The following is a 26,647-nucleotide window of genomic DNA, read 5'->3' on the forward strand; positions in this document are numbered from 1 at the left end:
CGCCAGAGCATCCGGGATGTTACAGCCCCAGATGCCCTCTGCAATCTCCAGAAGATAAGCATCAAAGGGATACCTTCGGCAAAACAAAGATTCCTTCTCGACTTAAAATTGCCCGGGGGACAGAGACACTTCACACGCTACTTAATCATTTTTAAAAATTCATTATTCTTGCTTCCCTTTCTCTCTTTCTCCCTCTGTCTCCTTTTTCCTCCCACTATAAATTAGAAATATACTTTATTGCTTTTCTTTTGCTTTCTTCTGTTCTTATTCTATTATTATCGTGTGTAGGTGTGCATGCCACAGCGCAAGCATAGAAATGAGTCTGCAGTCACTTTCTTCCACCTGACGTGGGTTCCAGAGAGAAAATGCAGGTCCCAAGGCTTGCATGGCAGTCACTGTTACCTGCCGAGCCATCTTGCCAAACCTTGATGATTTTTTAAATTGGGATACATTTTTAGAACTGAAGAACATATATCTCTATTTTAACAAATAAGGACATCAATGCCTCATATACTTTCTCAAGATTATTATTGCTTCATAACGATGATGTCACATTAGTTCAATTCATAAAAAGGAACTTATGCTACCAATGTGAAGTCGTAATTACCCACGTGACGTGTTAACGAGATGAAGCGTACTTGTGGTTTCTGGAGATACAGGGATTCAGATCTAAACCCTGTGCGTGCTAAGCAAATGCCTTACCTCTGAGCTAATCCACAGCCCTTCAGATTTGTGGCTTCTAATCTGCCTCAAAAATTAAATGGAGTCATATGAGATTGCCACCCTTTTGTGGGGACAGGATTCAAAGGGTTTTTTCTGCATGGGGAGAGCATTGCGGATCCTCTATCACCAGCGAAGCAGCTGTACTGAGCACCGTTAATGACTGAGCTGCCAGCAGCATTACTGGGCTCCTGTTGCTCCATCCGCACTCCCTCACACCCAGGCAGGCTCAGTGACACTTGAGAATTGTTGAGGACGTTGCTGTCCTTCAGAAGTAGGCCTGCGTGCGGTCCACCATCCAGGTCAAGGGAGGACGAGTATCTCTCATGTCCGGAACTACTCTATCTGCCTGCTTGATTTCTTTGTTCCTAACTTAACTCTCAAACGAAGTAAACAGAAGTGGAGGGGGGAGAGATAAAAGGCCGACAGAAAGTCAGGGACAAAGAGGCAAAGCATCCCAGGGGGAGAAAGGACAAGAGCTACAAGTCTGGCCAGCATAGCTGAGTGCAGGAAAGGCTCTACTGCCTCCTCTTTCCTAGTCAAGATGCAGGGAGCAGGAACAGAAGCAGCAACTGCCCTGGCAGGGCGATGAGGACAGGAACAAAGGGTCTCTGTGGGCTTGGGGTCATCAAGGACTAGATTTGGTCATGGAGGACTTGGAAGGCATCTGCAGAAACACGTCACGTCTGGGCACCGGGAGGGGGTTGCGGAAGCGGGGTGGGGGGGATGACTTACCATACACCATTGCACTAATAGGACTTCTGAAACCTAGCTAAAATCTAGAGAAATGGGAGAGGGCAAACCAGAATTGAATACAATTAAGGTTTAATGGGAGAAAAGAAAAACAATTAAGGGGGGGTACGGAAAGATAAAGGAAGCTGTGAATGAAATTCGTCACTACTCTTGTGTTTACATAAATAATTTCTAGAAGGACAGAGAAACCTCCACCACAGCCAGCAGCTCCAGGGAAAGAGAATAATTCTATTAGAAAGAGAAAGGGCTTATTATTGTTTATATTCTTTCATTCATTGATCTTCTCACTAAACAAAATGCTCACTTTTGAAGTCAAATCTTTAAACCGCTCAGTACAGAGTTCATTCACTACTACTGCCACGTACAAAACGTTTTTTGATTCCACACCATTGCCCTCCAAACCCTGGTGGAAATACACCACTACTGCTTTATCCATTTTTTAATTTTTTTTGTATTTCATGTGTAGTTATCCGTAATAAGACAACAAACAAGAGAGTAAAAGCCTGAATAAAGTAGAATGGAAAATGGACATCAGAAGAAATTAATAGGAATGAATAAGTGAATGACTGAGCTTTTAAAATGGATCTAAAACTAAAAAACTATAACTGATTTCTTCATTTCTACTTTTTTCTTTTTCTTTTCTTTTTTTACTTTTGCTTTTCCGAGACAGGGTTTCTTTGTAACTTTGGAGCCTGCCCTGGAACTCACTCCGTAGACCAGACTGTCCTCAAACTCACAGAGATCCTCCTGCCTCTACCTCCTGAATACTGGGATTAAAGGCGCTCACCTTCACTTCCTGGCCATTTTGCCTTGTCCATACAAATTATACATCTATAATGTAGTCTATTTCTGATTTACCCCCTGAATTCCTAGGGTTTCCACAGGAATTATAAACTGAACGATGCTCACGAAGGTTCTAGACCCATGTGGGGACCACACTGGTATGAGCGCCACATCTTTCTTTTCAGGAATATTGTTTGGTGAGGTGTTTAGTTGTGGGAATGTGGCCCTAAGTGCCACACCCAGTACTCTGCTCCTCTCTGGTAGAATGTGGCATGGGCACAGAGACACAGAGGTGGCGTGGATGATGACCCTTTCCATATGGTCGCCCAGTTTCCATCAGGCCTTTGATTATTTTTGTGACAGAAAGTGACTCAAAGACAAAAGCCATTACAAATGTGGAAACAGACTGCAGGAGAGTGAAAACTGTCCAGATGGTTTCCAGCCAAGGTGAGGCTTCACCACTTTCTTAAAAATATTAAACTGGGGGAGCTGTAGAGATGACACAGTGCATAAAGCACTTGTCCAGCAAACATGAGGACCTGAGTTTGAATCCCCAGGACTTATCTAAAGCAGGGCACAGCAGTGCATGTCTGTAACTATAGCATTTCTCTAGTAAGATAAGAGGAAACAGGATAACCTGCTGAAGTTCACAGGTAAGACACTGATATACTCCTCAGAGAAAAACAGAGACTCTGTCTCAAACAAGATTGAAAGCAAGGACCAACATTCAAGGCTGTCCTGACCTTCACACATGTATAAACTCTCATGACATGGATACATAGACACAGACACACACTAGAATATCTGAATTTACTGGGTGTTCATTATGAGCTGATGGAGCTTATATTTATGTTTAAGGGGTCCCAGGGACCTGATGATGCTCTTTGCTCTTCCCTGTGATTCTGTGTATCCATTTTCACTGCATTCACAAAGAATGCAATGCAGGCATACTTAATTGGATTTTTTTTTATACAAATGTGATCCAAAGACAGAAGCATCAGGTAAATGGATCAAGATCATTTTTAAGACTCATGTCTGGGTTTAGAAGAAATCTAGCCCATTGCATAAATCCCATCACAGGAAGAAGGGAAGCAATGTGGGAGAGTGGGAAGAATATGGCAGAAGGAAACAGTAAGGAAAGCAAGGCAAAAAGGAGTGGAAGGAGAGAAGAAAAGAAGGAGGGAGAACGAGAGGGAAAAGGGAGGAATATGAATTAGGAGAAGAACAAACTTTCATGAACACTTGTCATGCTTAGGTGTGGTGGCAGCACTCACTTCTGAAGGCCTCATTTTTGCTGCAAGAAATGGGGGTCACAGAAAGAAGGGAGCTCTTTACTTTTCTCAGGGTGCCCAGTTAGCAAGCTACATGTTCGGAAGTTAAACTATAGTGGCCTGATCTCAGTGTCTGTGTCAATTCTAATTTAACAAAAGGCCTTCTCAATTAGGAGAGTCATAGCCTATGTTTTCTTTATAAAAAAAGAAAGAAAAGAAAGGAAAGGAAAGGAAAGGAAGGAAGGAAGGAAGGAAGGAAGAAAGGAAGGAAGAAGAGAGAAAGTCTTAAAGGAACGACGTGAAAGGGTTGTCATAGGCAAGCAGGCAGCAAATGAGCTGAGAATCACGTCTAGCAGCAGCGCTGGTGCTGTAAGGTTAAAAGGGGGAAGCGTCCAAAAAGAATGGAAAAAGCATAGCATAAGCAAATGGGACATAAAATCCATAATTTTGACCAGGAAAGATCATACCCAATCAATCATGGAAACAGTTGAAGTAAAAATCAATCACATTTCATTGATTTTTTTTAAAAAACAACAACAGATGTTGAATCTCATAAAAGTCACGTTTTGTATTTGTGGGGAAAACTGAAGACGATGAGTCAACCTGACAGAGATGCACTCTCCTGAAATAACCCCTTCATCTGGTAATGCCTATAGTCATGGAAGCAGAGCCATAGCCGCCAAGAGAAAAGGAGAAAAGGAAGAACTTTTTCTGGTCAGACAAGGCACCTAAATATTGTGTTGTTGTTGTTGTTGTTTGCCTTTTCTTAAAACAAACTTCTATTTATTTCAAGATATTTATATTTGGAATTTCCCAGAGAAGGATAGTCCTGTGAGTCATGGTTTTCTTAATATGTAAAGTATGGGACACTATAAGTCTGTCTGGGTTAGTAAATTCTATTCTATTTAGAACCATCCAGACTCATATATCTTTCTAGAGAAAAAGTAAAGGACCCCTTGCTACTGCTAGAGCCCCAGTTGTCTGTCTGTCTGTCTGTCTGTCTGTCTGTCTGTCTGTCTGTCTGTCTGTCTGTCATCTTCAGCTTTCAGTCTGAGGGCCACTTTCTCCAAGAGAATCCTGCCGGGGCTTCATTCCTCTTCTGGGTCCCATGCTATTAACTACTCAAGAGATATGTGGTTTCTAACAATAAAAACCCACTTAAACAATTACTGCCAAATATTTGTGTGAGTACAATATGCTAACTGATTATGCCACTAAAATATTTGTTTAAACAGTAAAATTAAGAAAAAGAGTGATCTCATAGGCTGACAATCAAGGGTAACAGGATCATTTGCTTTCTAATCTTGAGTATTGCTATTGCTTGGGTTTTCATTCCAGGTTCGAAGTTTAGCATTTTTTTTTTTAACTCTTCTTTACCCACACAATCATACACACATTACAAAAAGCCCAAAGTTCAGATCATTTTCCCAAAAGGTCTGATTCACAGGCCTATTCTAAGGTCAGCAAAACTGTAATCTACGGCCAATGTATTTAGATTTAAAGTTGTATACAAAGGTTTCTAAAGACTGAATCTGAGTTCATTATTTTGTTGTCCTCAAAATTGCATGGAATTTATACTTAAAAGCTTTCTAAAGAAAATCGGAGTGTAGATAATGAGGAGAGCTAATAGGAGAGATTATTTCAATTTATCACGAAGCCATTTGCCATTACAGATGAGACATTTTCCTACCTCCACTCAGCAGTAATTATTAAATACAATCTAGCATGATGTTCTATAGGGCTAAGATGGCTAATCTTGTCGACTTGGCACACGTGGAAAGAGGGACCCTTAGCTGAAGAATTGCCTCCATCCGATTGGCCTGTCCTGCGGGCATTTTTGATGATGAACTGATGTACAATAGTCCAGCCCACTGTGGGAAGCACCATCCCTAGTCGCTGCCCTCACTGTATAAAGCACCTGAATACAAACATGGCAGCAAGCCTGTGAGCAGTGTTCCTCCAAGGTTTCTGCTTCAGGTCCCACTTCCAGAGGTTCCTGACCTGAGTTCCCTCAGTGATGAACCTGGAAGGTAAGCTTAAATAAACCTCCATCTTCCTTCTGATCATGGTGTTTACTGAAGCAACAGAGAAGTAAACTAGAATAAACTATGAAAAATCTTACAAAACTAAGTATCCATCTCAGCACTCAGAGATTTGAAGAACACCTCCATCCAATTTTAAAGAAGACCCTAATGGCAGTGTAGCTGGTATACAGTTAATTCCACCATTAACCCTGCTCACCAATACATTAGTACTCAAAAGCAGGCGAATTTTCAGTAACTCTGATCCTTCAGGGAGAAAACGTTTTCATGAAACAAACTCAGCATCCTTTCTCCGGTCAAAACACAACGCATTCCTGTAACTTACCATATGTTGGGATTTAATTCCAGTTGGTGGTAGGAGTCAAAGTCATCCCGTAGGATCACACTGTCACTGTGCATTTCGGCTAAGAGAGGGAAGAGAACGTTGAGAGACGCGTTACACGATGCAGGGGATTACCTGTGGGTGTCAACAAGCTGCCTCTAGGAGGAACAGTCGTATTGTACATTAAAACTGGCAGCTAAATAGCAGGTGGTTGTGACTGCTCTGCCTCTAAATGCTGAGGGTGAAGACTTTGCTGTTTAGTGTTTAGACTCCTTGAAGGTCACCTACAGGTCACCTACAGGTCACCTACAGGTCACCTACAGGTCACCTACAGGAGGGACAGTGTAGAAAACGAGTACACAGAGCTTGTCACCCCTTCCTGATCCACATCACGCCTACCAAGCCACAGCCTGGGCAGAACTGCTCTACTCACTGAGGCCTGGAGGAATGGGATGGAGTATTCTGTTTACCGCAGCCCAAACAGCTACCATGGACTCTTCTGACCCATTTTCTTGTGTCCTTCCGGTCGGCCCTGTTGCCCTGGCTTGATTTTAGAATTCCTCTCACTCATTCATTATTCATTTAGTGTGCTCTGAATTGCTAACTTAGCTGAGCCACCAGAATTGCACCGAAAAATACTATCTATACATATAACTAACGCATATGTGTAACTATAGAGTCAGTTTAAATCAGGGAGAATGCGTGGCTGCCAGCCATGGAGGAACATCCAGCAGCATCACCTTGCAATTGTATTCCATGCCTCCTCTTAAGCATTAGGATTTTGAGCATGCCAAAGAACATCTTCCTACACTATAGAGTGCCTGCTTGCTTTGAAAAGAAGGTGGGGCAAAATGATTTCATGGTCAGCTACGATGTCCGTGTGCTCACAGTGAGAAGGGAGAAGGTAATTACTGCTCTAACAACACCCTCGTTGGATTTGGGGGGCTTGTGTGGGAAGTTTTGGGTAATATAAATCCCCTGTGTCTTTTCCTTATTGTTTTGTTGGATTGAGCTACTTTTCAGAAAAATTAAAATCATATCATGCGACAACAGAGACTTTTTACCAATTTTTATAGTTCTCAAAGTTGATATCTTCTGCTTTTAAAGGCTCAGTCACACGATTCTCTGAACTCACTGGGTAATTAAAATCTCTTCCAAATATCAGGGAAGATAATTTCAAATTCTCTTTGGTGACATCCTACCTATGTCAGTCTGCACCCCCTGAATACCAGGCATGCCAGCAGGCAAGCCTATAATGAAGCTATGGAAACCAGCAAACCAGCACGCACTTAGGAGTTCGGGTAGCTCCTCCTCGGAGCCTGAGGCACAAGGACAGGGAGGAGACGACCCAGTGATAGGCTTTGAGCAGGGGTGAGTTAATGATCCCTCCAAGCGTGCGGATGTGGTGTGGGACGTGCCTACGGGGTACAGCTCTCTCAGGTCACAGCTTGGCCAAGACTTTGCTGCACCACTGTGGGCCACCAGCCTGTCGCGGCTGCCAGAAGGAACGCTTCTAAGCAGCTATGTTCCGCTGCCAAAGAGGAGCCCCAAGCTGTAGCATTACATAAAAGCGGAGCTTCTCAAGGCAAGATTTTCCAAAGAGAAAAACAAATTAATTGGGTTTGTAGGTTGAAAGGAAAAGCCCAAGAGGCAAGTAATGAATGGACCTATCTAAGGCCCCACGGTAAGTGTCGCCAGGAAGGACCGGTAAAGGCGATTCCTTTCACGCATATCGAACTACAGAGAGTAGGAAACTGCTTTTTTAAAAAATAAGTCTTCACTGGCACAACGTGACAAATTTAACTCCTAATAGTTAATTGTTTTCTAGAGACTACCCCCCTCCCAGGTTAGCTTCAGTGAATACAAAAATACATTTGGTATTCATTCATCACCAGATAATATGATACCTTTTAATATAATTTAAAATTTCACTTATACATACCAACCCAGTGAGGTAGATATTGTTATTGATTCTATTTTACATGTGGGCTTAGACAAATTACTTGACCAATGTCATAACTTATAGCAAGTGGTGACGATAAGCTAAAAATAGCTAGTTTGGCTCCCGAATCTGTGCTTTTAACTATCACGTTGCCTTGCCTTGAAGAATTGGGGGTCACCGAGTACATGGTACTGTTAGGAAATCATGGCTTCCTTTTTTTAAAGTAGGTAATCACTTAACAGCTTCCTCTAACATTTGAAGAAATAACTGAATGATTGTCCCTTTCAACCTAAGAATTCGAGTAGAAATCTTAAATTTAAAATGACCCCAGTGTGTCCACACCCATGGCTCTAGCCTCTGCACTCTGATGTGATGGGCAGGAGCTCTGGAGAAACTTAGCTGTTGGACACTCAGCCATAGGGTGGCACTGAACTCTAAGAGAGAGGGCGCTGACATATGGAAGTCCTTGAGGGGCAGGGCAGTGGCCGGGAGGCCATTATTTCCCTTCCCTGGGAGGCCATTAGCTCCAGCGACCTCTGAACCTGAGTCTAGGTGACCCCAGTGAAGGTCAGAGAGCCAGAGAGCTGGGAGTTTTCACTCCACAGCAAGTGCCAGAAGGGGGCACGTGACCAAGTACGAAGCTGATGGCGTCAGAGCCTCACACACTCACCGAGGTGAAACTGAGCACTGGCTTCCGTGGGAGCTGGAATGAAAGAAGAACAGAGAAGGATGATTGATTTGTCATAAAGGCAAAACCCACTGATAAGCAGTCACAAATGCAGCTACAGAACTTAGTTCACATGAAACACATCACACCACACAGCTAGGGGCTCTTTACCCTACAGGGTTAAAAAAAAACATGCTAAATCAGTTATGGTGGCACACTCCTTTAATCCTAGCACTCGGGAGGCAGAGGCAGGTGGATCTCTGTGAGTTTGGGGGCAGCCTGGTCTACAGAGTGAGTTTCAGGACAGCCAGTGCTGCATGGAAACCCTGTCTCATAGGACTCTGCCCAGTTCACATTGCTGACAGTCATTTCTACCCTGCCCCATAATGTTTTCCAAATTTGAGGAGATGTCAATTGACTACCGAAATGTAAGAGTTCATGACATAGGCACTCAAAAGTCTTTTCTAATTTTCAAAGAAAACTGCCAACTAGATTTGAAAAAAATTAATTTCTCCTACAATGGGCAGTAGATCAGCTATGCCAGACTAAGGAATCCAGAATTAACAATATTTTAAAATGAGACCGGTTCTATCATGTGGCTTCAACTTAACACATAATGCATAATGAAGATATTTTTGTGGGTTTTTAGAAAGTAGATTTTAAGCTAGGCATGCACACCTTTAATCTCAGCATTTGGGAGGTAGAGGCAGGTGAATCTCTGAGTTCCAGGACAGCCAGGGATACACAGAGAAACCTGTCTTGAAAAACTGCACGCACGTGCGTACAAACACACACACACACACACACACACACACACACACACACACACACACACACACGGAAGATTTTATGGAGAGTGCCATGATTAAATTTATTAGAGGCATTTGTGGAACTCTTACAAAATGGAAGATAATACATTTAAAGATTTTGTGTTTTGTATTGATTCTTATTGATCAAATTGTAGGGGATCCACAAAGGCTATCTGAATTATCAACTCTGAAGGTTTTCTCCACACAAAAGAAATATTTGCCCAATAACCGAAAATCATAGAGACTACGGTACCAGACACGTGCATATGAACACGTGTCTGAACGGGGAGCTTCCGGTAAGAGGGAGTGAAAGGGTCTGTGTAGAACTGAATTTGTTCCTGCTGGTCTTAAGGCAAGGTCTCATTCTATAGTCCAAGGCGGCCTGGAGCTCACTATGTAGCCCACTATGGCCTCAAATTTAAGAGCAATCAAACGTTGGGATTACCGGTGTCTGTTATGATACTAGGCTTGACTTAGAAACTTCAAAACTAGAAATGTATAGGGCTAGGAAAAAGACTCAGTGTGTCAGGTGCTTGCTGAACGAGTGTGGGATCTGAGTTAAGCTCCCTGGCAGCCCTATAAGAAGTCAAATGTGGAGGTGGACTAATGTAATACCAGCACCAGAAGGCAGTGACAGGCAGACCCTGCTCCAGAAGGCAGAGACAGGCAGACCGGTACCCACTGCACCGTCAATGCAGCTGAAACAGCGTGCACACCAGAGGCAGAGACAGGCAGAGCCTGGTACCACAGCACCGCCAGTGCAGCTGAAACAGCGTGCACCAGAGACAGAGACAGGCAGACAGGCAGACCCTGCTCCAGAAGGCAGAGCCCGGTACCCACTGCACCGCCAATGCAGCTGAAACAGCATGCTCCAGAAGGCAGAGACAGGCAGAGCCCGGTACCCACTGCACCGTCAATGCAGCTGAAACAGCGTGCACCAGAAGGCAGAGACAGGCAGAGCCCGGTACCACAGCACCGCCAGTGCAGCTGAAACGGTGGCTCAGTGGGAGACCTGAACTTAAAAGGAAAGGTGAAGAACGAGGAAGACAACCCCTGTGGGTCTCTGGCCTCCACACCCACGCACAAGCCACACGCACGTGCACAAACATAAAATAAACTAGAAACATATTGATGTTATACAGTTCCTCATGAGAATCGATGTTAGATGTTAACTTGTAAGTCCCAGTGTTATCCAAACTGTCTATGAAACCTTAGATATCACTCATAGCTTCTTCTGTTACATTAAATAATACTATTGCTGCCTTTCGTCTTATGTTATATCCCTACAAATTTCATATTAACAATACTGGGTTGATAAAAATAAAAGAATTTATTTGCACATAGTATTGACGTATACACACACTTTGTATCAAAGTTAGATAAACTCTCCTAAAAATGAACAAGTTTTGTCAATATGTGAATATAAAGGAAAAGGTGCTTTTTGGATACTCAATCTAATTTTGAAGGCTTTTAAGACTGGACAGATAGGCATGTGATACTACTTTTAACAGCAAATGTATAAAACCTTAAAGAAGCCAGATATTCTAATACTTAAGTGCGCTCTGCATATAAAATATATGCCAGATTTTTGAGTGTTAGCACAGAAAAAATGTAAAACGTCTTACTAATAATTTTATATTGTTTAATATATTGAAACATTTAATATTTTACATTTGCTGTGTTAACTAAATTAACTATTTTATTTTTGTTTCTTACACGTGGCCACTGTAGATTTAAAACTACACACAGGGCTTACATTCTGTTTCCACTGGACAAGGCTGAATTAGCGTTAGGAAGAAACTCTGTACTCGGTATGCATTGGGGAGGCTACTGCCACTCAACGCTGGGAAAGAAACTGAGCCGCTCACTGCGGAATGAAAGTCAAGAACTGAAATTCGCTCCTAGTCCTTTAAAGCTTGGGTCTCCCAGGACCTCACACATCAGAGAATCTAGGCATACTAGGGAAAAAGAGATTGGACGCAATCTCCTCCTGAACACCGTATTTCCTGTCAATGGCTTGTTTCAGAAGGAAGCTTTAAGGTCAACACATGACTCAGAAACACTGCAGTCTAACAGATTTCAGCTGATTTATTGGGCATAGTATTCAGGTCAATGAAGACTTCAGTTCTTCGAGAAGGGAAAAAATATCTGAAATTGAGCTGTCTGTTCATGTCACTGAGTGCTTAAGGACGTCTTTGAATCAGGTAGGTAATATACACTTGCACACACACACACACACACACACACACACACACACGGTAATTCACACAGACACAGGCACTAGGCTACCAGAGCTTCACCTCCTAAATCATTTTGGAATTCAAAGGCCCTAGGTAGTTTGGTCTCGTGTATCTTTCCCCCTAATTTGAAATTCTAATGTATTAAATTTCCAAAGCTAAATATGACAAATTAGACATGGTCTTGAAGTTAGTATTTAATGAGCTATGATCCGAGACTTTCATCTCCCCAGGAATAATTTCTTTATTACTTTTTGTATTTTATTGCAATAAAGCACCATTTGACCTTCAAGTATGATAATTAAACTTCCAAAAATGTTATAAATTTAGAGTGAAAATAGTTCTTCCTGTATTCAGGAAATAGTTATGATCAATATAAAAGATTACTTAATATTTAAAGCAGCTAAATTACACACAGAATCCTACAGTATTAGCAATTATTTTTCCTTCCCTGCCCCTCTCATCCCCCACTTCAATTTGATTTGTGTTTTACAGAAGCTTATCCTCTTTCATATATAAAATAAATTTAAAAGGATCAGACTCAAAATATATCTTTCTGACTTAGAGAACTCTTTCAGATAAGACCTGTTCTTTTATGAGCTGTCAATAACATGACCCTAATGACTAAACCTTGGGACTCATTGTCCTGCCAAGCTCATACACACATATTTTTTGGGGAAACAGTCACACAGTTTAAAAAAAAAATTTCTCATGGTATGAACAACATCTTCTGAGTAAAAAATAAGACTATAAAGTAATATACCATAGGAGTTGCTGACACATTTTAAAATGTTGCTGTGTAATTTAAAAATTTCTAGACTTTTGAGAACTAAAAAATATAGTACTTATTCACGGAATAGAGGAAAGTCAGTAGTAAGTTAGATTGAAGGCCAAGAACATGTGATCAGGATTCAAATAACAATCTGAGTTTGGAACAACCAAGAGAAAGGCAAGGGAGAATGGAAGGAAGTGGAGAGGAAGTGGGGGGCAGTAAGGGGAAGAAGGGGAGCAGAGGGAAAGAGAAGCAGGGGCGGTCTGGAGAAGACTTTGAAAGGCAGATGGAGCTGGGTGACTGGGGTCACTTACATGACAAATTCAATTTGTGTCAAGAAATAAATGAACTGGTGGAAGGGCTGAACCCAAACTGTGGCCGTAGTTATGAACAAAACAAAGGCTGCTTTAAAGAGATACTAAGTCGATTAAATAAGGTGATCTTAAACACACTGGAATAACCATGGAGAACAGACATGAATGAGCAGAAGATGTCCCATGGGTTCCTGTTTAGTGTCTGGGGTGATCACTAAAACAGACCTGCAATAAAAAGATGTGTAGCATTCAAAGAAAGTGAAATCCAGCATAGAACCAAGTTGAAGGTACTAAAATGGCATCTAAATGCATATTGCCTATTTACATTTGGCTCATGACGATCGTCAGTGAGAGAAGACGTGGAACCCGTGGGCATCTTGCTTCTGGGCACGGCATGTCTGTGAAGGATCTTCCAGATTGGGTAAACTTAAGTGGGAAGACCTAACGTTAAGGCAGGTGGCACCGCTCCGTGGGCTGGGCTCCCTAGACTATACCGACATGAAAAAAGAGCTGGGTACTGGGCTTTTTGGTTGTGGATATTCCGTGAGCAACTGCTTCTCAGTCCTGCCTCCATCCTTTCCCCACCCACCATGATGGTTTGCAACTTCAAACTGTGAGCAGAACTGAGAAGATTCTTAAGATGCTGCTGTCAGCGACTTCGTCACAGTTACAAGAAAAGTGACTAAAACATGCTTAACGGAGGAATGACAACTAACACCCACCAAGACGCCGTCCCCCATGCCAGACCTTGATGGCATTTAATCCCTTCACTCTATTCCTTTTGGATACAACCGAGAAGACCAAGCCCTTAGAAGTGACCTGACTCGGAAAACAAACACTGTAATTCTTCCTATGTAACTGGCAAGGGCCTTGGAGACTCAGAAAAGCTTCACAGCTACATAGTAGCGGAACAGGAATTCAAATGCAGAGAGAATCACATTCCATGTTCTCAACCACTTTGTCTGATTGGCTCTGAGTCAGCACTAAAGAAATGGACAGAGCTCAGAGAAGAAAACCAGAGGAGGTAGGACACCAAGAACCATAAGAAGTTTAGGAATGGAATCTCCTGCGCCTGCGCGAACGCTGTGGTGGGGAGGAACCATAAAGAAACTAGAGAGAGGAGGCAAGAGAAGGAAGGCCCTGGAATGGCCGGGTTCCCAGTATGTTAGTGGAATCCTTCCAGGTCAGGCAGCAGGGTTAGGCGTGGATCCCGGGGACGCATGGTGTTGTTTATAGAAGCTGGAGTGTGAGGCAGAAACCCCCTCAGAGGGATGCATGCAACAGTGATCCCTGTCCCAAAGAGCGATGGCCTCAGCATTTTAAGCATCACCAAGGAGGAGGCTTTTGAAAAGTAAGAGAAAGAAAGGAACACGGCTGAGCAAGGGCCTCCGAAGAAATTGGAAGACAGCCTTCCAGTGACTGTTTTTTCTATATACATCTTTTGAGTTTTCAGTTGTGGGTTTGGAGTAGTATCTATCTACTACAAACCATCTAAGGACAGGGCGTGACTCTCTCATATTGTCATATAATTCCCTCTGGTCTGGTTACAGAACCACACACGCCTACCGAAGATAGAGCACCATTTATGCTAATTGATAGGAATACATTACAATGCCTAAAAACTTATGAAAAACTATATTCATTTGTTATAGACTCAAGTGTATTTTTATACATACATCAAAATAAGAATGAATTAACAAGTCGTATGAAATAATACTTCACAAGGAAAAACGAAAATGTGATTGATGTATGCTGACAGCAATTTCTCCCCTAAGTAATTATATATACTCAAATCTAGGCTCTGTCCTTTAAAATATGAGGGAGCCAAGCAGATTATATAGCAGTTTGAGTGGAAAGCTGGCTCTATGGGCATTCAGAGGCAGCCAATGTCAAGTTCCTTTCTGGCATAAATCTTGGTGTTTTGACTTTAGACCAGATAAAGCTGTCAAGTGGGAATGTATACAGCCCCCAGAACTGCAGAGAAGGCTGTTTACACCCTTGTTCAATCACCTTGAAAGAAATACCATCCATCTAAAACACCCCTTTCCAGGGAACGTACAAAGTAGACGGACCCACCCAGGGACACTAGCAAGAAGTTTTACCGTGACCATATGAGCAAGTTCGGCCATTCCCCTTAATCTTGCCAGTCTTGGATCACTCAGGGATACTGTATCTGTCAGAGCCCCAGGAGAGCCTCAGTTCTTCCCTCTGCTGGGTACTTTCTCAGACCTTGAAGCAGGACACTGCTACTGGATGGCGTCCCCAGCCTCCAATCGAACCCTCTCTGTGTGTAAATCAAAAGCCTGGGGATGCCGGCAACAGACGTTGTAGCTGCTAACGTGAAACTCAAGCTACAAAACAGCCACGGGGAAACAGATGTCTCTGACAAGCACATCTTTAGCACGGAGAACATTCCAGTGAATTACTTTCCCCCCTCAGCAACGAAAGCAGGTAAGGTGACCCACAGTTCTGACTCATACTGCGAAAGAAGACTGGTTTAATAAAGATTTTGCATTTTAGGTTTTTGGAAAAAATACTTACCGATTTAAGCTACTGAATAACAAGGGTATAGCCAAGGGAAGACTCCGGTAGATATGACCTACAAATGATGCTTAAAATATCACTGATTGACTGACTGATTGCCTTGCCTGAGCTGACCCCTGGGCATTGGGCTGACCACCATTATTAGCTTGGCCACTGGAATACACCCGACCCTGACCTCATACACGGACACGAGTTCTAAGGTTCTGCTCCTTCATCTCTCTGATCTCTCAGCATTTACCCCAATATCTGACTCCAGACTTTTATTATTAGAATCTATTAGAACCTGTGCTACAGGTACACTTGAAGATTTTGAGGAACACATCTAAGTTGAATACCTTGTTTACTTTACAGGTGTGATTATTCAATGCTTGCATCCCTTCTACCTCACAGTTGACATTCAGCCGAGCGCCCATAGTGAGCATTTCCTCACAGCCTATCAGGGTAGTGGAAGGCAGAGCTGTCGAGCGTCTCTGCATCAGATGTAAGTATGAACTCTTCTTCCTATATGAAGCATTCTCTTTTTTAACCGCTGCCATCAAGCCAACCACAGAGGATCCCAGCACGGTTTATAAATGGCATGTACCCTTTGGGGGCACCACAGGGTATGCCTGTGGTCAGACCACTGAGTCTGACAGCTGGCCTTGCTAAATAATCAGTGTGCATGATTGAAGAAGGTATGCCAAAAAGCCCAGAGGTCAGTGGATGCACACATAACACTGTTATTCTCCCTGCTCCATTCCTGGCCGTGATTTGTGTGCAAAACTGGTCCAGCAGTGGCCATGCTGACCTACTCACATCTGCTTCACACTGGACGCTTGATTTATAATCCTATAAAGAATAAGTTTTTTCCTTGAGTTTTCAGAGGGTTTTGGCAACGGTGACTGTTTTTATTCAGGCTCATGTAATGCATGTGAATTTTCTTTTTCTTTTTTTTTTTTTTTTTAAATATTTATTTATTTATTATGTATACAATACTCTGTCTGTGTGTATGTCTGCAGGCCAGAAGAGGGCACCAGACCTCATTACAGATGGTTGTGAGCCACCATGTGGTTGCTGGGAATTGAACTCAGGACCTTTGGAAGAGCAGGCAATGCTCTTAACCACTGAGCCATCTCTCCAGCCCCGCATGTGAATTTTCAAAATTTTAATTTTTTAAAATAAAAATCTTCTTGGAACTAATGTGGTAGCATAAGAATGTAAATACACCCTTGGGCGGTAGATGCAGGGGGGTCAGGCAAGCTTAAGGATAGTCTAAGCTACGTAGCAAGTATGAATTTTATGTAATTCATATTATTTTATGATTCCATCTCTTTTTTGATTGCCCAATAATAATTCTTATGGAGAACTGGTCTACTCCACTTCCTTCAGAGTTTTTAGCCCATTCCAAATTTTTATCTTCATTGAAGCACTCCAAACAGCACTTCACTATCATTTTGTCTTTAAAATCTTAGTGACATTTTGGGAAGTCTCTTGGACAGGCATATGCTAATTCCGTGGCTCCTCTTTGGGATTTTGCTCCAGTATTACCTTTTCCTGAGACCCTCCTGATCTGGGATCATCCTTTCCCCTGCCTCCTACCCAATTGGGCTCTGTTACTTGACAAACCTCATGACCTACCCTAGCAAAGCCATCACCCATGATAGGATGATGTGGGAGTCCCCTCTGTGTGTTGCTTGTATTGGTTAATGAATAAAGAAACTGCCTTGGCCTGATAGGGCAGAACTTAGGTAGGCGGAGAAGACAGAACTGAATTCTGGGAGGAAGAAAGCAGAGTTGAAGATACGCCATAGATCTGCCAGAGACAGATGCTGGGAATTTTACCCAGTTAGCCACTGCCATGTGGCAATACACACAGATTAATAAAAATGGGTTAAATTAAGATGTAAGAATTAGCCAATAAGAAACTAGAGCTAATGGTCCAAGCAGTGATATAATTAATACAGTTTCGGTGTGGTTATTTTGGGGATAAGCTTGCTGGGCATCCGGGAAGAACAAGCAGCCCCTCCTTGCAATAGTAGGCACTCAATAATCTTGGAGAGGACTGGTAGATATTTCTGTCCTTTTTATTGCCAGTGAATGAACATGGACATCTTCTACTCTAAACAATGGTGATTATATAACACACACACACACACACACACACACACACACACACTCCCAACAGCAGGGGCAGCTCAGCAGCCTCTCCAGAGCAGAGATGAGGATACACTCCAGTCTGTTGTCTGGACCACGGCTACCGGATGAACTCATCTGCAGAGTGTTTCCTGTTACTTCCAGAACCTCAGAATATAAGACGAAATAAAAATACCAAGGTGTGATGATCTAAGGCAATTCATTGCAGATGAAACGGAGATCTGTGAACAGTTTTCACTTTTATTTGTACGTATGATGAATGTGATGTGTGTATTCATGTGAGTATATATATATATATATATATATATATATATATATGCATGTGAACATATGTGCATGCAGGTGTGTATGCACATGTGTATGCATGGGTATTGTGGCCAGAAGTCAGTGTCTTTTTTGATCACTCTCTCCTGGTTTTTGAGGCAGGGTCTCTCTCTGAGCTTGGAGCTGACCGAGGCAGCTAGGCTGATCAGCTATCTCTGGAGATTGCCTGTCTCTCTGTCCTCTGCCACTGCAGGGTTGGAGTTGCGGATGTACGCCATGCCTGGTTTAGTATGTGAGCACTGAGACACTGAGATCTGAACTGAAGTCCTCACGCTTACAGAACAGGCACATTACTGACTGAGCCATCTCCCCAGTGCTAACTAACAGATTGTTAGTAGACAGAACATACATTTCGCAAGACTAAACAGAGTGCTGTCTTGTGATAGCCAGCCTGTCCCACAGTGCTCCACTGGAAAGACTCCTCAGGAGAGGTAGCGAGTTTCCCTTAGGAAATCCTTTACACTGATTCTTCATCATCTATTAAGCGCATGCTTTAAGACAAGCATATTATGTATTAAAGGAAAAGACACAGAGACATGATTCCTCTTTCCAAAGGCTTCCAGGTGGGTGAAATGGACACTCGGAAGGTAATTAGGACACACGGGGACAGGCCTTGTTAATAGTCAGGACAGCCAAGCACAGGAGTGACATAGACTCTCTGCATCTCTCTTCAGTTCCTGAGAAAGAATTCAGTCCACCTGCTCGGCAGACGTGCCCCTCCATCTACAAAAGGCAAACCTCACAGTTATAATTTAGGGGTAGGGAGAATTTGTGTTCTTTTCTTATCACCCAATTAATAGAATTTCATTGTAAACTTTCAGAAAACACAGGCAAGCTTAAGAAGAAAAGAACCCTTCACACTCCCCTAACTGAAGAGCTCCTACTTGTTATCTCGGGGCCTTGCTGACCTTGCTCCAGCCTTTGCTCAGCAGGAGCCTTCCCAGGTGATTGCTGAGCCTCCTCTAACCAGGAAGGTCACACCATAGTTCCAACCACAGTTCCCTGACTGCAAAGGACTTGTAAAGCCTGAAACCCGAAAGTAAATGATGGCTTGCTGGCTTCCTCTCTCTCCACAGCCTTGAGAGAGAAGAACACTGACATCTAGCAGCTGGTTTAGCCTTCGCAGCTGGGCCTTGGTGTCCTCTTGTGGGACATAAACAACCTTACAGACATCAGCTTCAGACAAGGCCACTGTGTGATCACAACGGATGGAGACAGAAACACCACAGCTTTATTATTGCAGTCTCTCTCTCTCTCTCTCTCTCTCTCTCTCTCTCTCTCTCTCTCTCTCTCCCTCCCTCCCTCCCTCCCTCTCTCTCTCTCTCTCTCTCCCCCCCCCTCCCTCCCTCCCTCCCTCCCTCTCTCTCTCTCTCTCTCTCTCTCTCTCGATCTCTCTCTCTCTCCTTTTGCATGAGTATCTGAAAGACTGAGTCAGCCAGAACAGAAGACATAAAAGGTCATCTGGTCGAGGAAAAAGGGATGGCTTTTTGGGGTACACGAAGCAATGGACTTCTGGACTAGGGCTCCCTGACGCAGTTTTAAGGCAGGACTGAGAGGAGGGTGAGTGGGGTGGGGATGAGAACTGAGGGATTGTGAGTCCAGGCAGTCCCCTGGCAGCTGCTGGGGCAGCATCTGCAGGACAGTCTTCCAAGGAAAGGAAGCAAGGCTGATGACCTGCCGGCATTGTGTTCTCAGACACCAGATACTTCTACTTTCTCAGTATTTCTGGCTCCCAGTGCAATCTTAAATGCTCCTGGTTCCAAGTGCCACAAAACGAAATTTGCTTTGTTTTAATTGCTTAATTAGAATCAACAAATCAAAATATATTGTAGATGGAAGGCCCTGGTACTGTGGTATATAGGGAAGGGTATATCTTCCTTTCATAAACATACTAGGTATTCATTGTGTAATGCATAGAAAACCATTACATGCAAAAATATGTTATTTTATTTGAAGAAATCATGTTTTAATGAAAAGTAGAAAGAACCAAAATAAGCACAGGGTTTCCAGCACCAGCTCCCTCCCTGGCAGCAGGAAGCGGTTGGTCGCTCTCCCACCTTGTCTTGGTTGCACCAATGTGATTTCTGTGGATTATATGCTGCAGAGTTCAGTGATGTCCTTCAGGTCCTGGCTCAGTTTTTAACAACACCATAGGGACCAGACGTAAATTATGTGCACATGCAATACTATGATATAAGATAGGTTTTGCCCTCATTCATTCAGAATTTTTCCCATTAATATTCTTAGCTTTTTTATTGAATTTTAAATAGTCCAACCCAATTACAATAGAGTTACACTTTTATACAGCATAAGAGAAAAATTTTAGGGACTGGTAAATGTGATTAGATGTAGCGCTTTTTTTTTTTACATGATATATTTTTCATGATGCTGATGCTCCCTGCTTTATGGTATTCTGTTTTCAGTGAATATTTTTATAATATGGAAAATATTTACATTATGATAGAGTTCCTGAGTTTGCCTATTAAGGCACATTTTTAATGTCCACATTCTTGAAAGTCAGAGAAGAAAAGTCAATTTAAGCAAACAATACTGACAACAGGTTTTGGAAATTATGGACGGGAATTTTCTGAGTGAAGAATTTGTAAGCAAATAATTAGAAGTTTGACAGCAACAATTTATCAAGTGCCACTTACTTAAGTAAAATCATACTGATGATGTCTATCTAAATATACAGATATATGAACAACTCATGATAAGATCAATCGAATCAAGGCATAGATAGTACAGTGTAAAGTAATAATAGGGAACACATTTAACTAGAAACTCAAGTGGCAAATTAAAGGGGATTAATTTTGTACAATTTTATAACTACTACTAAATTCATCACTTCTACACCAACTAAAAGTGATTCAGGAGAGCATTTTAAGAAAATAGGGTAAAATTTTCATTTGGTTTGTTTGCTGACAGTAGATATGTTCAGCAGTTAATATTTATCAATAACAAATGAATAAATAATGAGTAGGGATATGAAGTGGTCAATAATTCAATTTTAAAGCATCATGATAAAGGAACATTAATGAACAGGCAGCCCAGTCATAGCACGTAGGACCTGCCGTGAATAACCCAGAGGGAAGCAACAGAAACAGGGCCGCTGTGTTCTTACCTCCTTGCTCACACAACTGCTGGGCTAAGGCATCTTTGAAAATCACCTGGCCCCTGTGTGTCGCAGTCGCCCTGGAAGTGAGGAGGAAAAGGTTAATTTTAATACTCTAATATACTTGATACTAAAGCGTTCTTAAAAATAATTCAAATCTGCAGAGACATTTTTAAACCAATAGCACAAGTGAAAAACAGTGAAGGCTTAGTCCCCTGGGCCAACTGTTATCTGCGGGTCTGACTTGATGAAGACATTGTAATATCTGAGGCTTGTTTTGGAGACAGCAGGTGTGGGCAGAGCCTGGATGGAAGTAGGGAAAGGACACTTATTAAGGTCTCCATACATCGACACAAAATGTTTTGTAAAGTCTCTTATCAGGGTGGGAGGCGGGTTCTCTCCAAGTACTTTTGGAATTCTGAAATAATGGTCACCATAGCGTGGAGAAATTAAGGCAATTTTTTTTAAAGGAATGTTTTCCAAAACTGAGGGTTCCTCAAAGCTTTTATAATTAAAAAAAATCAGAATAAAATCCACCTTCCCCCCACCCACCGGGTGTAATTCACCATTTACAGGAGCCACGCGTCTTCCCTTCTAATCAGAAATAAGCATATGGAACACTGAGAAAAACCCAGCACCCTGCAGCAGATTTGCTACCCCATGGCTATAATTGGAAATGTCTTATTAAAGGAAGAATTACTTGTTCTCTATATGCGAACTGTTTTCCTTCGGAAGAATGATTTTGAGGTAAAATAGATTGTTTAAATGAAATTAGAACAAAAAAGATCACGATTCCTCGAGAAACTTAATTTTAGAAAAGAAGATATACAAATACATTTACTGTCTGAAAACATACTAACATTAAATCACCCCAGGACAAACACAGTATGATGCTGCCAACATCTGCTTGAGGTGGATTATAGACAACACAGCGGGTAACTCCTGAGAGGGCAAACTAGCTCTTCTCATTACGCCTCCATAGGACACCCTTGGGTCAATATCTCAATCTGCTGGGTTCAATAGCACCGCCCGGCTCCGGACATCCCCCCAATAGCACTGACTCTGGCTCCACGTGGATGAACCCTCTCACTTCACGCTGTGGGGCTTCCTGATCTCTACTCTCCATGGAACTGTCCCTGTGCCCTAATGTCACTCGTCAAGCCCCGACTATCTGGAAATCAAGCTGGAACAGTCCATGCTGAAGTGCTAATAGGTGATGTGGCTCCATGCTAACACACCACAGCGGTGCAACTATGAAAAGTGCACCTTAATTAACACGCACGCACACACTGGCAGAATAGAGGCAGTCAGGGGTGTAGACAGGAGACAGAACCGGTGAGGAGGCTCAGGGGTAGGCTCCAACTCGCGGCATGTGTGGCGCTTACAAGAGGAGTCCAGTTCCTGATATGCGTTCATCATTTATAAGGAGAAGCCATCTTTCTGTGTGTATCTCTGTGTGTATATGTTTATAAACACACATGTTTTCTTTACTTTCAGAAAGTTGAAGTGAGGCCTAAACATCCGGGCGTTCCAAGTTATAAACATATCCTATAGACCTATTCATCGGTAAAGGTTTTTCTGTCCAGAGGGGAAGTGGTAACTTTATTTCCCTCACCCATTCTTCAAATCAACTGAACCCAGTGCTCCTGAGATCTCTTTCCCATCTACTTCTAACGGCAACGCTGCAATGTAATTTTAAACACTTCATTTGAAAAGGCTATTTCAGAAACCACCAACCAACGAGAGGACTGTTATAGCATAAAGCGCTTAAGAGAACGGCTTTGTTCCACAGTCCCAGAGAACTTAGACAACAATGCAGACACTAAGAGAGACTTACATAGATCTAATCTACATGGGAAGTAGAAAGTAGAAAAAGACAAAATCTCCTGAGTAAATTGGGAGCATGGGGACCTTAGGGGAGGGTTGAAGGGGGGAGGGGAGAGGCAGGGAGGGGAGCATAGAAAAATGTAGAGCTCAATAAAAATCAATTTTTAAAAAAGTTGGAGAAACCAGAGGAGAACAGGTGAAGCCCAGGGTGCAGGAAGGAAAAGACCACTTTGGAGAGACAGGAGAGGAGGAGAGGAGAAGGGCAAACTGGAAATTCTCTTAGCAGCGGAACTTGATTCACTGTACCAGGGTTCCCAGAGATCATCATGTGTCTGTGTATGAAGGAGATTGCCCACACTGGAGTAACTGACAGGAACCGTCTATAACTGGAAACAAGTGTGTATAGCATTTGAAACACAATCAAAAAGTACTAAAATCTGAAGACTTCATCCATATTGTGAAATTAGAATAACCTGAATAAGGTAAACTCATGGTAACATTATTACACATGGTCATATCATTACTTCTCTCTTTATAAAAAAAATTCACAATTTTATCACACACACACACACACACACAGAGAGAGAGAGAGAGAAAGAGAGAGAGAGAGAGAGAGAGAGAGAGAAAGAGAGAGAGAGAGAGAGAACGGTTTTGTGAGCTGGCAGTATTCCTGTTACAATTGTTCTTCTTGCCCACAGAGTTAGTCAGCATCAGGCTGTGTGTGCTCGCCATAAACAGGATGCCTCAAAGCACAGAGATGCGAGGCCTGCTACGGAAGCTGCCCTTATCTCGACTTCAAGTATGAAAAAGCACCGTGCCCTGTTACTCCATACTGTTCTTCCAGCTACCCAGCAACTCCAGAGTTGGAAGTCAATGCCTTTATCCATAGGCTTATTTCTCATTGTTTGGTTCCGTGACCAGTTTCATAAGCATCTCAGCACATATAGCAGAACAGTAACTGAAGGGACCTTTGAGTTCATCTAGGTAAAACTTCTATTTTTCTTAAAGCTTTATTTTTTAAAGAAAAAAAAATACAATTTGTCTTTTAAAAGCTTGTTAAACTGTTGCCAGGATGTAAAATAAAAAATAAAATTAAACACAAAAAATTTGGAGAACCTCCACCTGGCGATAGATGAGGAAAATGACTGAGCCCCACATTGGAGCACCGTACTGAGCTCCCAAGGTCCTGATGAGGAGCAGAAGGACAGAGAACATGAGAAAGAAAGTCAGGACCGTGAGGGGTGCGTTCACCCATGGAGACGGTGGGACAGAACTAACGGGAGATCACCAACTCCAGTTGGATTGGGACTGATGGAACATGAGACCAAACCTGACTCTCTGAATGTGGCCGATGGTGGAGGCTGATGGAGAAGCCAAGGACAAAGGCTCTGATCTTTGACTATTCTGCATGGACAGGCTCTGTGGGAGCCTTCTCAGCTTGGTTGATCACCTTCCTGGACCAGGGGGGAGCTGGGAGGACCTTGGTCTTAACATAGAGTAGGGAACCCCGATGGCTCCTTGGCCTGAAAAGGGAGGGAGGGGAGGGGAGGGAAGGGGGAGGAAGAGGGGAGAAGATGGAAATTAAAAAAAAAAAAGAAACCCTGTCTCATAAAATGAAAAAAAAAAACAAAACAAAAAAAAATAAAAGTTGCATTGTTTGTAAGGATAAAAAAAAATTTGGTTACAAATGCAATTTCCACGCAAGAATATAAGGCTTCTCCTAGCCCCTTCTCCCTCCTCTTCCTCATCCTCATCCCCACTGGTCTCCTTTGTTCTACTGGATAGTTTTTCATGCATCCTATACATATATGGTTTTATTCTTCTACAGTCTGGGACCCAAAATTAAGGAAAAAGATGAAGTATTTGGGGGCTGGAGAGATGGCTCAGAGGTTAAGAGCACTGCCTGCTCTTCCAAAGGTCCTGAGTTCAATTCCCAGCAACCACATGGTGGCTCACAACCATCTGTAATGAGGTCTGGTGCCCTCTTCTAGCCAGCAGGCATTCACACAGACTGAATATTGTATACATAATAAATAAATAAATATTTAAAAAAAAGATGACGTATTTGTTATTCTCTGAGACTGACTTAATTCACTTAGAGTGAACTTCTATCATTTCTGTTTTTCTGCAAACCTTGTAACTTCACTCTGTTCTATGTGTGGCAAGAATTCCAATATGTTTATAAATGGTATTTTCCTTATCTATTCTTCTGTTGATGAACACCTAGGTTGATTTCATAGATTAGCTGCTGTGAATAATGCCTCATGGATCAAACTGTGAATAAAATATTGATGTACAATGATCTCTGTGATATAAAGAATACACACACACACACACACACACACACAAACACACACACGAAACCCCCCAAAATTAAATAAATCAGCTAACAAATGGGCTAATGAAATGGATAGACAGTTTTTTTAAAATTTTTTTTCTCATTTTTTTTATTAAAGATTTCCATCTCCTCCCCGCCTCCTCCCCCTTCCCTCCCCTCCCTTCCACCCATACCCCCACTCTGCCCCTCTCCAAGCCAAAGAACCATCAGGGTTCTCTACACTATGTTAAGTCCAAGGTCCTCCCAGCTCCCCCTAAGTCCAGGAAGGTGAGCAGCCAAACTGACAAGGCTCACAGTGAGCCCGTCTATGCTGTAGAGTTCATGCTCATCGCCGTTGTCCTTGGTTTCTCAGTCCTCCTCCACCGTCAGCCACATTCAGAGAGTCCGGTTTGGTCCCCTGTTCCATCAGTCCCATTCCAACTGGACTTGGTGGTCTCCCGTTAGTTCTGTCCGACTGTCTCAATGGGTACACACACTCCTCACGGTCCTGACGTCCTTGCTCATGATCTCCCTCCTTTTGCTCCTCATCAGGACCTTGGGAGCTCAATCCGGTGCTTCTATGTGGGGCTGGATGGACAGTTCTTAAACATATAATTAGCCAAGGAAGATGAAAAACCATTCAGTACCACTTGGGCAGAGAAATGGAAGTGAAAACTACATGGTGACTCCATGTGACACCAGTCCACGAGAGTAAATACAGTGAGGGTCTGGAGGCTATGGTGTGGGCACTTCTTGGGGGATGTTAACCAGCCCAGTTTCTATAACAGTCGGTGTAGACATTTCTCAAAGAACTTAAAGCAGACCTAACGTAGGAGCCGGCTGTATCTCTCCTGGGTTTCTTCTCCCCGAAGCTGTAGTGTCTCCCCAAAGAAGCTAAAACTCATTTAGCAGTGATTCCCATTCATCAGATGCATATGGAATCCCAAGACAGAAAGCTTGAAATTTCAAACCGTGTTTGAAGACTTAGCCTTCATTTGATGCACTCTGCGTACTGCATTCATTCCCTATATCTTCCTGAGGCATTCTGAAAGCCACCGGTCTAGTCTAGCTGTCAACAGCACATTAAGAGGGAACCGGAAGGCTTATTGCAGGTCACACAGTCTGTCCTGGGCAGATGGGTTCTGACTTAAGGTCTATGGTTTTCAGTTCCTCTGGAGTTCCTGCAGGAGTCTCCCTGGGAGCTGCAGGAGGGACCAGAAAGTGCTCAGGGCACTGATTCGTCCAACTGAAGTCCCTGGACTAGTTAGTTCTAGAACTAAAGTTCTCATTAGCTGCTGTGGTCTAGGAAATGGCTCTAATGAAAACGTGCCTTGAGGAGTCCTGTGTGCCATGTAATTATCACAAGTTCTTTACTTCAGAAAAGCAAAAGCCATAGCCACTGTTAAGTGGGCTGGTATACCATGGCTATTATTATAACATCCACTAAGAATTAAGATTTGCCACCCACTAAGCACTGTTGTTGGGCTCTCTGTATATCAACTCAATCCTGACAAGAGCCCTGTGAAGATTGTGAAATTCTTCTTGTTTTTCTGAGACATGGAACTAGTGATTACAAATGTCACAAAACTGGAGATGATGTCAGAGTTTGAGCCTGGGCAGTCTGAGCAGTGAATCTATTCCATTTTCACTAACCTGACTCAGACGACAATGTGGTGGTTTTCTGTCACTTGCTGAGGGAGTGGCTGCTTTCAGGTCTGACTTTAATAACACATCCACTCTGGCTTGGGCTCTACT

The 26,647-nt window shown here is 42.7% G+C and overlaps 1 protein-coding gene across 1 annotated transcript in view; it reads right to left on the reverse strand.

Moving 5' to 3' along the window:
* The window catches only part of Reln (reelin), a 429,856-nt gene that overhangs the window by 228,877 nt on the left and 174,332 nt on the right, over positions 1-26,647 (reverse strand). Inside the window, exons 4-6 of the mRNA XM_038315201.1 lie at positions 20,758-20,828; positions 8,504-8,536; positions 5,895-5,973 (exon numbers count right to left, since the gene is read on the reverse strand). Coding sequence (XP_038171129.1) covers positions 5,895-5,973; positions 8,504-8,536; positions 20,758-20,828 — 183 coding nt within the window. The remainder of the gene's footprint in view (positions 1-5,894; positions 5,974-8,503; positions 8,537-20,757; positions 20,829-26,647) is intronic.

The sequence above is a fragment of the Arvicola amphibius genome, chromosome 18, assembly GCF_903992535.2.
Source record: "Arvicola amphibius chromosome 18, mArvAmp1.2, whole genome shotgun sequence".
NCBI lineage: Eukaryota > Metazoa > Chordata > Mammalia > Rodentia > Cricetidae > Arvicola > Arvicola amphibius.